The following is a 13401-nucleotide window of genomic DNA, read 5'->3' as shown; positions in this document are numbered from 1 at the left end:
TTGAAAATGTTATTAAGCAAGTAAATAAATGAAGGGCTGGTACCTGCAGAAGTGTGCATTGATAATTCTGGTACATTACCAGCAAATAGAAGGACATTAATAACAGATATTAAACTATGTTTAATATCTGTTATTAATGTCCTTCTATTTGCTGGTAATGACAGATATTAAACATAGTTTAATATCTGTGCAATTTATAAAAAATTAAACTATACAGTATGACCACATGACATGAGCAAATTCTGATCAAATAAGGTTAGGTGAATAAGGGGTTTACAACCTCTTTTTTTTCAGATTGACACTATAATTAATGATCTTTAAAAAAAAAATAGACTTGGCAGAGGTCATGATTTTGTGAATGAATCAGCATTGGTCCTAGATTCTCAAGTACTCGATACCTTGAATATATCAATGTAAAAATGGAAATGATATATAGAAATGATGCAACCAATGCCGAATGATACTGCCATCTGCACTGAAAAAACATTTACAGACATAGGAGCATGGAACAGATGTATATAGACAATTTGACCATGATTAAGATGTTATGCAAAACTGAGATTCCAGTAAAAGTGTGTAAAATGAAGAACCCATTATTCCATGGTCCACAAGAACACCTAAATCACCGTATAAAAGACATGACATGTCTAAATTCCAAATTACCGATCATGGACAAAGAGAGTACCTGCGTTTCCGATCGTCTGCATTTTTTAAAAATTAAAATGTGAAAAATGTGAGCGAACACTGAGCAAAGGCTGTGTTTGGCAAGTGACCGTGGTATCAAAACACAATTATTCATTTTAGGTGTTAAGTGATGAGCCAGAATAAAGTAACTAATAACTAATGTGAATCACTCTCAAAAATTACAGTGACACAATGACAGTGATGTGTGAGTGGACAGGACTCCAGCACATCTTACATTTGAGAACAGAAAAAAAAAACTGTTACAGCTGCTTTAATAAGCGAACATTAAAAGAAATCATGTTTATTTCCGCTGGCTGACCTCAAACAAACCTTGTATAAAAGAACTTCATGACAGTTAACATTAATAACCCACGTCTTACAATAAAGAAAACAGTCCAGCACACCCAATTTGTTAAAATAGAAAAATAACCAAATAGAAAGAGACATTCAACATTTTCATCACCGTGAACATGAACTGGATTACGGAGCACAGTCCAGAGTGGTGCTCTGCAACTCTGCAGGAACCCAACTAAGTATCGTCTTCAAATCCCAAGTATGCTGCTAATACTCCAGTTCAGCCATACAAAGGTGGACGAGCTCATCCATAATATGTGGACTCAGTGAGGTGTTCAAGGGAGGAGTCAAAGCGCAATGGAAAAATCGTCTTGAGTGACTGACAGCCACCACTTCTCCAGGACTCACCTGTAAAATACAACATTACAGACTGGCAGACAAACACCCATAGTACATTAATGTACAGTAAAAGAGGATCTAGTTTTGGGCAAAATAAGTAACTGAATTGTGTACAAAACGTGATTTAAATGCTGCGCATTCAAGTGAAATGCTGCAAGTGTTCATATATTAACAGTAGACGCACTATATTGTAGCCTTACAGATCAGCACCTGTCAAACTTACTCAGATTGTGGGGACGAGCTCTTCAGTCGTCTGGTCCAGCCTGAGGCTGATAAATTCAGATCGCCCCCTGATGGACAGATACAGTAATGGTTACTGTCAGTGCTGCAATTTTCTATATTTTTATTACAATGTTTCACAATATGGCAGTTTATGTATGTAGGGAGCACGCTTACCTTTGAGATTATCCACAAAGTACAGAAGAACAACCCCTATCAACGCAACTATGAACACAAACATAAACACAGAGGTCTGAATCATAAAATTTCACCATGTTCAATACTGAATCCTACAAAACCCAATCCACAATGAAGCTCCTGCCATCTTAGGGGCCAAACTAGGGGCCATAGCATCTGTCTGATATTTAGAGCAATGTAATACTGGACAGAATTGGCCCAGATATTGTTTACCAAAAGAATCCCAATGACTGACCCTAATTATCCCTTTAATTAGGTCCAATTCACCAGGGTGCAATAGTGTTATCACATCTGAAAATTGCACAGCCGATTACACAGCAAAGCAAACAAATGACAGGAACGCTCTCCTACAGGGGACACTTACTGCATATACAGGCACAGAAGAACACCTCCAGAAACAGGTAACCTCTGCTGTCCAAAATGGAGCCCGCTGCCATGGAGATCAGAGCCAAGCCCAGGTTCTGGATCGACTGCATGCTGTGAAGGAGTGAAAGAAGTAGAAAATTTAACAAGAATGCTCTCCCCTATTTGAAAAGGTTAAGGGTCGTGTTAACTTACAAGCCGTAGGCTGTTCCCAGCTGGTATTCTGGAACAACAAAGGCCACCATTGGCCAGAGAGCGCAGGCCAGCAGCGAATAGGAAACCCCCAAGACAGACTATGGATGAAAGCAGTACAATTATGATTTGTTGCCCATGATATGAAGATTTCACAATAACGATGATTAACTGATTTATATAAAAACCACAGGACAGATGTCAATTGTAAAAGCTCTTTGAACAGCTCTTTGAACAACTCTTTGTTTTTCCTCACAAATAATTTTAAATGTTCAACTCAAGCCTCAATCCATCTATAAAGCATAAGGTATCACTAGAGGAAGTGTCAGGATATATTGCAATTACAACATTTACTGTCCCCATCACTAACATTAATTCACAAGCCTTAATCACACTAACCGGTTTATTAGCTGTCAGACACAAGCTATTAAATTCATGTTTGATTTTGCCTGTAATTGTTTTCAGAGGGTCACACAGCCAACAACGATACACATATAATTGGTACTGCTGGATTTGTGCTACTTGTGATGTATATCAATGTTTTTGTCAGGTTACTGGAACTGCTTGTGGCTGCAGCTAATGTTGTCAAAAAATGATTCTCAGATACAAATCTATACTAAAATTTAGTATCGATTTCGCTATCAATCTGAACTGGTATCAACACTTAAATTCCAGTTTTGCTTCTGCGGGTGCAAAATCATCAGCAGACTGCAACAATTTTCAACAGGCATTGCAGCGAGCAGCCACTCCCCCCGGCTACCTAATTTCACTCTGTGACATTATTTAACATTAAACGAGTTCCCCTGGGCCTGTCTATGGTCCTGCAGTGGCTGGACATACGATAGGTTTAAAGAGCGCTTTGGCCATTCTGCTTCGCTGTTCAGAGAATTTGTCCCTTTATGTCGCCACAATGGGAAAGGTTACTTCCAGCCAGAGAATTTCCCACCTATCCCCTAAAAAAGGAACTCCCCCGACAGTCATGGCTTAAAAAAAAGTGCTTGGATGTAAAAACACCACAAATGTTTAACGTTGTCATTTAAAAAAATAGAAATAAGTACAATTCAAGCCTTGACACAAGACAAGAAAGCAGTCAGGCCACGAAAAAGTACAGGGTAGACTACTGTAAACAGGGTATCGGTCTGGCGTATTTCCCCCCTTTTCCCCTTTCATCTCAGCAGACCCATGCCATCTTTCCTGATTTATTTCAAGGGATTAGACCAACACAGTCTAAAATTATTTTCTTAAAAGGTTCTGTTAAAACTGGTATGGGGTACAGTGGTGCAGGTGGTATTGTCTGGTCTGGCTTCCCAACCAACTGACAGACATGGCATGAACGACAGTCCTGCTTTTAAACCAGGCCAAAAGAAGTACCGCAGAATCCGATTATAGATTTAAGTTACTCCCAGGTGACCCGCAAAGACATTATTGCGCCCCAATGTTACCCTTCATTTAAGTGGAACCACTAAATGAATTCCAAATCAAATCATCAGCAACCAGAGGTGTCCACTTCCTCATCAAAACTCCATCACCCCAAAATTAAGCCTCCGACTTCCTTGTTAGATTCTCCTTATGAACAACAAAAGAACAACACTTAACCAGAGACAAATCTTTCTTTTGTGCCCAAGAAAGTTGTGCTTTACTGACTGACAGCAACAGCACACCTTCAGCACCACCTGCCGTGGAGAGCGACCCTGCTTTGATGCGGCCACGCTGCAGATGAAGACGCTAAACCCAGCACAGAAATAAAAGTGTCAGCCAAATCAATATCACTCCGCATACGTGACTGTTTTAGCTTGCAGAAGATTTCGAGCTCAGTCACAAATTCAGCGTCCACCTCAACCAGACTGGGTGACTCGGTGGAAATGTCTATCACTTCTGGAAAAGGAAGTACCTTCCCACCCGCTAAATCAGTGCCAAGGATAAAATCAACTCCATTAATAGGCAGCTCAAGACAAACAGCTACTTTACACAGACCGGAAAATAAGTCTCACAGCATTGATCAACAACAGTGATCCCGGATGAGCCCCCATTTATTATGTCCTGGTCTAGGTCAGGAGTGTAAACAATCAGAAAGAGGGAGGGAAACGCCACAAACGTTTTAACGGTGTCATTGAATAAATTGAAAGAAGTACAATTTAAGCCTTGACACATGACAACAAAGCTGTCAGGGAAGCACACCACTAAAAAAGCACAGGGTAGACTACTGTGAACAGGGCATCAGTCGGGTGTATTTCCCACCCCTCTCGTCTCAGCAGACCCATGCCATCTTTAACGGCCTCACTCCGATGAGAGCGCAAATCAGCTTCAGGTATGGGAGGAGTTCTGTAAATTACAGGCTCCTCCTACAAAAACAAAAACACAAGACAGAGAACACAAACAACATATCATATGACCACGGGATGTAACACCTAATCCAATCTGTTACGTCCCTGGACGTATGCTCCCATGTGTTCTGTGTGTCTGGCTGTGTTTTTGTGTCCTGTCTCTTTTAGGTTGACTTAGTGGGAGGAGTTGAGGCCTACCAGCTCCACCTGCCATCTGCCATTGGTCACCTCCACCTATATAAAGAGACTTCGGATGGTGTTTGGGAGGTCCCCAGGGTTTGTTAGGTACTTACACTTTCAGGAGATCCCCAGGGTCCACGGAGATCTGCAAGGAGCTCCGTTGGGGATCTCATTTGTGTTTCTTGATGCTTTGTGTGATAGACCCTTAGTTTTTTGCCTGTGTTAGCCTATTAGCTGATAGCCTGTTATGTGCCTTTTTTGTTAACTTGTGTGTGTTTGAGTTATCCCCGCTGGACCATCCCTTCCTTTAGGCTGTTTTAATGTTGGTTAGCTGTGTTGAGTCTGCTGTTTTTTTTGTAAATAAATCTGTGAATAAAAGCACTGTTTGTATGCTTGGTTTGTTTGTGGGTGTAACAGTGGACATCCTCCTCTCCACACCCTTGTTTCTGAGACCCCTAGAAATAGGAACGTGACAAATTGCTGAAACTAATTTACAAGCAATGAATCATATGGAAAGGATAGGTACTATAGACTGGAGGTTCGTGTTTGCTCACCAATCCGAGCAGACCTGACCCTGACTAAAATTATCAAAATTTAGGATTACACCAGCGCAGTTACATTTTTGAATTTTCACAATCATTCTGGCAAGCATGGGTCTCTCCTGACCACCTCAAAAACAATGCAAGAAAAATGCATGGTGATGAATTTACCTTCATCACCATCTATATTCTGATAGAGGTTTCTCCACTGCTGAGGTTGCTTCAGTGATCACATGACAAATTATAACCAAAAGGCCTATATTTTACTACAATCATGCATAAAAAAAAAAAAAGTCACACAAAGTTCAGGAGAAATTACCATAGCGATCCAAGGGTTCCAGAAGGTGAAGGCAAGCATTATGTGTGCAGTGAGAGTCAATACCACAGCACACATCACCCACAGCACGTGCTTCCCAGTCTTATCCACCAGAAAACCCAGCACTGGAGATGCAGGGGCTGAGATGATGTACACAATACTGGGAGAGAATTATTACATCATCAGTTTCAAAGTAGTGCACATGATAACATCTAAATGTCTTTCACATATTATGGTAATATTCTATTATGTTTTGAGTCACAGGTTTAATCAGGCTTTACACAAATATTTCATGACTGCTAAAAAATATTCACTTAACTATTCTATGGTATTCTAAAGTCTCGTTTGCCTGGGTAGTTCCTAGACAGGGTGATCTTCAGGGAGAAATTCTGTTTAGTATAACTTCTGAAAAATCTCCTCTTTATCACTAATCTTGATGTGAACATTATGACATTTACAGCTAATGACAGTTGTCATTTAACTGGGCAAGACTGTAAGGAGACGTTTATGTTACCTGTTTATTAATCTGGCTTCTGTTGGAGAAAAGTCAAACTTCTCAATGAAGAAAACTCTAAAACGAATAGCAATTATGAGAATAAAGACGAAGATAGACAGAATTATTTTGTAAATTCAAAATGTTCTGCAGCTGTTATGGAATTAACAATTTTAGAAACGTGTTATATGTGTAGGAAGGTTGCTTGAGTCATAAAAAAAAAGCAAATAAAAGATGTATAAGACATTATATCATGTCAAAGAGGTACATATTAGCCAAAGTAGCTAACAACATGAGTATATAAATAATCATTAGCATACACCCCAGAGTTCCCATTAACAAATTTTATGTATCTTCTTTTATTAAATATAATCTCATAAATATGAGTGCTTTAACTTTTCAAAGCCTCCATTTCTTGATACGGTGGACCACTCCTCTTAGATCAACATACTACTCAGCCCCCTTTGGCACATTCTGTTAAATTGTTAACTGTTTAAATTGTAAATTGTACATATATACAGATACATATTTATGTTATTTTTTGTGATGCTTTTACCTTCTGCTTCTGTCCACTTTCTGCCATGACAAGTGCAATTTCCCACTTGTGGGACTAATAAAGGTTTATCTTATCTTATCTTATCTTATCTTATCTTACTAGATAGCTACACTCCTGCACGCCCTCTCATATCTGCAAATGAAATGAGACTAAAAATTCCCTCTTCACGGGGTCTCTGATCCCAATCAACTCTATTTTCCTTTATTCTCCCTGGCTGGTGGAACAACTTGCCCTTCTCTATTTGACTAGCCGAAACTACCACCACCTTTAAGAAAAGTATTTCAAATGAGTTTAACACTAACACATGCACACTAACAAAATGTATTAATTAATTACTTAATTTCGTCTAGCACTCAACAATTCCCTAGAATGTTCTAATCTTGACAAGTTAGTTTTTGACTCAGAATCTATGGAAACTGAATGAGAATTGCTGGTGTCTTCTCCTTGTAAGTCCCTTTGAATAAAAGAGTCTGCCAAGTAAAGTAAAGTACCCTTATGTCCCTAAGCAAGTCACTTAACCCGAGGGTCTCTGGATAAAGCGTCTGATAAAAGCAATCAATTTAAATGTACACAGTTATAGCTGACTTACAGCTGCATCACATGATCACACTGCTGACTCTGTGGTAGTAGCCTAGTAGGTGACACTCGCCTGTGAGCCAGGTTCAAATCCCACTTACTACCATTGTGTCCCTGAGCAAGACACTTAACCCTAAGTTGCTCCAGGGGGAGACTGTCCCTGTAACTACTGATTGTAAGTTGCTCTGGATAAGGGTGTGTGATGAATTCTGTAAATGTAAATGCCTCACGACCAAGTGGTTTTTCTCTGCAGAGAGAGGAATAGAGAAATGAGACTCACTGTCCAAGGCCAATGAAGGGGAAGATGGCCACGTAATAGCCCACGCAGATTATGAAAATTAGCCATAACTCTAATGGAAAGTTCTTCACATCCTTCAGTTTGATCACTTCCCCTAAGGTGGCCAAAAAACATAAAACAAACAATGAATTTAAAACGCTTGTGCAATTGTGTACATATCATGAAATGAAACAACAGAATATGATCGTTTTAACAGAATCATATTCTGGAATATTAACGGAATTAATGTTATGCAATGCTCTGTAAACTTTAACCATTTTTGTTTCATGGAAGCAATAAAAGTCCAAAAAAATATTTGTATTACAAAATTATAATTTTTTAAAATAATGATCACATTACTAATTCTGTGCAAATGCAAGCAAATATATTAAATCTGCACACAAGCTGGGATCAGAAAACTGTCTTGTAGCCCCACCTGTCTTCCCCTCTGCCTTGTTCAGTATCTTCTCTGCCCTCCTGTCCAGGCAGCCCAACACCAGCGCACAGATTAAAGACAACAGACACGTTGTTGCCGCTAAAGCGGGGTGGGAGGTGGGGAGAAGACAAATTCATTTTTTCAATGGATATTGTGCAACACATACTGAAGCATTAAACATACATTGTTAATTACATAATGTATGCATATGATATTGCTGGATTTACTTGTATCTATGGACAATTAAAAGAAGAAATGCTTTTTAAACACTTTGGGTACCTGGTCAAATGTATTAGTGGATTTAAACCTACAAATTATTAACTCAAAACCACACTTTGAATCGTTCAACGGTAATAAGTCTGGACTTTTTTTTTTTTTCCCCAGTGTATGGTGATGTTAACAACCTGATACTACAACTTGATTCTTTGACTCCGGCCATTTAGAGAACTGAAAGAAGAAGCAATCACTCTGTTTTTCTTGGTCCGTGACTCACATCACAAACTGTATGGCTGTACACTCAGGGTCAGGTTTCAAATGGGATGGTGGAATTAAACCTTTGTTCTTAACTTTTAAAGATGATAATGTAATCTCCTGTTGGACAACCATCTCCTCAACCTAAATGCAAAATATGAACACACTTGTACTGAAACGTCACTACAAATCAGTATAAAGTGACAGTGAGTGATCACCTTACCCTACAGTGCAACATTTCTAGGATTCAGGATTCTAGGATATGAATTTCATTAATTGGTTGTGAATGAAAATGATTTGATATCTCTACCTAAAATTCTGAGTGATGTCTCCTGCACCAATACAATTAAAAGACCAAGTGGGGAATATGGTGTGCATCCCTCCAGCAGAAGGACTGGAGAATATCTACAAAATGCTGAATCTATTCTGGCCATTCCAACTTATTTTCTATTGCACTGACCAATCATGAGAACGATGCCCAGCGTGACTGGACCCGTGGAGTTCCGGGCGATCTCTATTTTATCATATATCGAGCCCATGATGTTCATGTTCGCTGTGCTGCCCTGTAATAAACAGGAGAAGTGCAGGTAATGATGAGAAGGTGGAAAATAAAAACAATGGCCATCTTGCACCATCAAGTTCAAGTGAGCGCCGGCTCTTGTGTGTCTTTACCAGTCGGGCCATGCTGAGCTGCAGACCAAACACCAGGTTCAGCTCCTTCCCTTTGAACCAGTTCACAGCGTACGTGTTCTGAGCAACGGCCAGGGACTCCCCACCAATCCTGTCCAGACACAGAGCAGCAAAGATGACACTGATGCACACGTCCTGGACACACTTGTGCCACTATTAGTTCTCTCTAATAACGCAAAAAAACAGCCTTTACCCAAAGACAAAGCGACCCACTGCCATCAGCCAGAAGTAATTGAATAGAGCTCCACAAGCGAAGATAATCTGTCAACACAGGGCAGCAGTTACTATAAAAACCCCACCACTGACGTCAGTGAATTTAATACACAGTACAAATAATACATAACAGGTTCTCACCTGTCCCAAAAGCACAAAAAGTGAAAAGATGACTGTCCCCCACCTGAAAGAAATATCACAAGACAAGAAATATTCAACCTGTAAGGAAGGCTCGTATAATGGGTAATTAAGTAGTTATACTACTAACATTCATCTTAAAGTAAAAGTGAAGTACACACGGTGCACACAGTGAAATTTGTCCTCTGCATTTAACCCATCACCCTGAGTGAGCAGTGGGCAGCCATGACAGGCACCCGGGGAGCAGTGTGTGGGGACGGTGCTTTGCTCAGTGGCACCTCAGTGGCACCTTAGCGGATCGGGATTCGAACCAGCAACCTCCTGATTACGGGGCCACTTCCTTAACCACTAGGCCACCACTGCCCCTGGAGTCTGCAGTAAACAGTGGTGGCCTAGCGAGTAAGGCCACCACTGCCATGGTCCTGTCTCCACACACTGCTCCTCAGGCGCCTTTCATGGCTGCCCACTGCTCATTTTGGGTGATGGTTAAATTTGTTGTGTGGACAGTGTGCTGCGCTGCAGTCTTTCACAATGACAATCACTTCACTTTAATAGGGTTTAAGCAGAGAAAGATAAAGGTGGAGTGGAATCACTGTTGGTGTTCTTGCTAGTGCTAGTGAATAAGGGACTGTGTAAAAAGCTGTGTGAAAGACGCTTAAAAAAGGTTTGGTATAATTTCTACAAATAATAATTTGCTATAATTGGTATATAATTTCTGTACTTTACTCAAACAAATCTGTAAATCTCATAAATAGATACAGCTATATTAATAGCTCTAAGAGAACACTAGGCCTGCTTTTTGAAATATTGTTTTTCTTTTTTTACAATCTAAGAAGTAAGATTAAAAAAAAAAAGCTAATAATTTATAAAAATCATCAAATAACATGACACCAGGGGTACCTGATTCCAAAAACTCGATCCAGAAGAAATCCCCCCACGAAACAGAGCACAACATTTGGCCAGGAGTACCATGCATACAACTCCATGAACCAGGCAGTAGACAACTTCATGTCCTGTCAAGCAAAGAAAGAAATGACATCACATCATTTATCACATAAACCACATACATTTATTATATTTTGCAATTATTAAACTATATAAACCACCAGTCAGACGTTTGGATACCCCTTCTTGTTTATGGATCTTGCATTTTTACTTTATAGATTAGGAAATAACACATGAGATTATATAATAAACAGGAAAAAGCAAAAATCAGGGAGCGTTTGCTGTGACAGCAGCATTTCACACTCTCTGCTTCTCTCCACCAGCTTAGTTAGGTTAAGACAACGTGGACGGTTTCCAACAGTCCGTAAGATTTATACTGAACACTTTGTTACTCATGTTAATCAGCATCTCGTGAAGCAGCTTTTGATGATGATAGTGAACAAAGCAGCCATGAAGGTAAAAAGAGGCGACATACAGATTCAAACATACTTTCTCCAAATACTAAATATGTTTTATACAATATGTTCGGATACTTCAAAATGACTCCATCTTAGTCTTCATAACCGCCACATAACAGCTTGACAGCGATGTCTTGTGCTCCTCACTAGGCCTCATGATGTTGTTCTGAGGCAATGCGTTCCACTCTTCCACAGGTCACATGGGGGTGGGGTACGATCATTCAGTCCCAGACGTGCTCTATGGGGTTCAGGTCAGGGGACATCGATGGCCAAACCATATGACGCACTCCAACTGAAGTCAAGCTGTGACAATTCTGCCACGATGTGGTGGAGCATAATTATCCATGAACAGAAAGTTGGGGGTGTGCTGGTGGAATTGGGGGATGATGATGGGATCTGTGATGTCTCTGAGGTAGGAAGGTGCAGTTTTGCACTGACTGGTGATGCCCAGACTGTTGCACCTCCTCCACCAAAGCAAACCCTGGGAACCATGTTGACCTCAGTGTATCACGCACCTCGCCTTCTCCAGCAACGCTGACGTGACACTCATCAGTAAACAGGACGGTAGATCACTGCTGCATTGTCCAGGTCACACGGTCTTGTGCCCACTGCAAACGTTCACGGCGGTGTCAGTGGAGTCACCTGCAATGGTCGTCCTGTATTTGAGCCAAAGCGGTGGAGTCGTTCTCGAATGGTTTGTCTGGAAACCCCAGTAGCCTCGCATCTCGTAAACGGCTGTGTGGCAGTTGCGTAACAATATCTTGTCTTTAGGTTCTGGTCATCATTGCAGTCTGTCACTCGTGGGGCTCCACTCCTGGGTCGGTCATGAACTCTGCCAGTAGTTCTGTGTCTTGATGCAAATCTGCTGATGACACTTTGAGACTCAACAAGTTCACGAGCAACATCTGACTGCCTGCCACCACCCCGAATGCGTGACATGTCCAGGTGACGCTGCTCGTCCATTAAGTGTGTTCCTGGCTGTTTGAATTTTACTGACAAGACCAGCTTTTTATACCCACAGAATGTTGAAATTAATCCCACATTGAGAAAGGTTGTCTCTTGGTATAAGGCACACCTGTACACAATGACACCATTACATGGAAAACACAAAATGAGGTGTGTCTATCATCTCAATACAATTACTTCCCTCTCCCAACAATGTCTATGACATCCACCAAGTCTCTCACAATATCCCTAACTATACACAGACACACACACACACACACACACACACACATAATATAGGCCTATGCAATTTTTCTTAAAGTTGCATTTGTAATGTATTCTGTTCTGATAAACTGACCTGTATGACTTGGGTCTGCAGGGCAGCAGGATTGTCATAGCAGAAATAACTTCCTGTAGGAGGGAAAGTTATGAAAATATGAGTGATGTGAGTGACATATGCTGCCTTGACTCTGGCTTTGGTGGGATTTTCAGGACCCAACCAGCCAGCACGTCTGACAGATTAGTAAAAAGAAAACGTCCTTGAACCAAAACCATGGTCTTGTTCAAAACTTTGCCTGGAAATTTGTTTATTAACAAAGCAGACCCGGACCAGAAGAATCAAGATTCACAACCAAAAAGAACAGAAGTGAATCCACTCCTTCTGCGATCTGCAGTGAGGAGCAAGTACCAGTTCACTGGATCCCCACTGAACCTGCTGATTCAAGTCCAATCTGGGAAACCCCACCAGTTCCTCATTCTTACATTCTGACCAGGTTCCAATCAGTAATGTCGCCAATTCCCAGATCTTACCGCATAACTTAGGGGCTTTCAGGCTTGGGATCTACCTTGTTCCGAGATACAAGACCAGCAAGGAAACTGTAATTGGAAACCTGCTGCTCACCAAAACCAAGGAAGCACATAAAAAACAAGACGATGATCCGGTGGGGCAGGCGTGTGGGGTCGCAGATCGCCCACATCTTCCCGCCGCTGGCGCCCGTCGGGCTGGGGAAATGCGGGTCTTCATTCAGCAAGTTCTCTCCTTCTCCCCAGTCGGCCATCCTGCTCCGGGACCCGGCGCCACTGTCACTGGCGGAGCCGCGCGCGGTCATGTGACCACCGCGCCGTCACGTGACTGGAAGAGCGCGTCAGCGGCGGTGACGTAGGTGGCTCAGGCTCGGCCCGATTCAAATTAACATAGAGAAATGTAAAGTTTTTCATAGCTTTACATAACATGCATATGTAAAAGGAATGAAAATGAACAGGGGAAGTATCCTTTCACCGACCGCTGAACATAATATACCATGTTAAAGGAACACGATTCAGGGCTTCATAAAGTATCTCGCTCCTCGTGGTGCCTCATAAATATCACTGTAAAGCAGTACTGTAAAATGGTAATCATTTTCATGCCATTGGCTTCCTGTGTTGTTCTGAGCTGATCTATGCTGAGCTGTCATTATGAGGATACTGCAGATTTCTTTATGAACTGAAAATGTAC

At 41.2% G+C, this 13401-nt stretch overlaps 1 protein-coding gene across 1 annotated transcript; it reads right to left on the bottom strand.

Moving 5' to 3' along the window:
- Positions 1-954: 954 nt before the first annotated feature.
- Positions 955-13006, bottom strand: mfsd1 (major facilitator superfamily domain containing 1). Its single transcript, XM_028962907.1, has 16 exons — positions 12808-13006; positions 12265-12317; positions 10459-10571; positions 9562-9604; positions 9401-9468; positions 9190-9298; positions 8978-9080; positions 8047-8145; positions 7614-7725; positions 6223-6279; positions 5712-5868; positions 2353-2450; positions 2159-2271; positions 1774-1821; positions 1601-1667; positions 955-1386 (listed from the first exon to the last, which is right to left on the bottom strand). Exons 1-16 carry the CDS (start codon positions 12962-12964, stop codon positions 1383-1385), a joined length of 1401 nt encoding a protein of 466 aa, XP_028818740.1. The 5' UTR covers positions 12965-13006; the 3' UTR covers positions 955-1382.
- Between the last annotated feature and the right edge of the window lie 395 nt (positions 13007-13401).

Source organism: Denticeps clupeoides, chromosome 19 (genome assembly GCF_900700375.1).
Source record: "Denticeps clupeoides chromosome 19, fDenClu1.1, whole genome shotgun sequence".
Classification (NCBI taxonomy): domain Eukaryota; kingdom Metazoa; phylum Chordata; class Actinopteri; order Clupeiformes; family Denticipitidae; genus Denticeps; species Denticeps clupeoides.
This window is presented reverse-complemented; position numbering and strand designations above follow the sequence as displayed.

Bases quoted from the DNA above. Each gene is read 5' to 3' on its own strand.
- mfsd1 (XM_028962907.1), bottom strand. From the start codon at position 12,964: ATGGCCGACTGGGGAGAAGGAGAGAACTTGCTGAATGAAGACCCGCAT. The intron at 2,451-5,711 runs GTAATTTCTCCT...TTTCATCCATAG, and splicing joins GGAACCCTTGGATCGCTATG to TCTGTCTTGGGGGTTTCCTA. The intron at 1,668-1,773 runs GTAAGCGTGCTC...TCTGTCCATCAG, and splicing joins CTTTGTGGATAATCTCAAAG to GGGGCGATCTGAATTTATCA.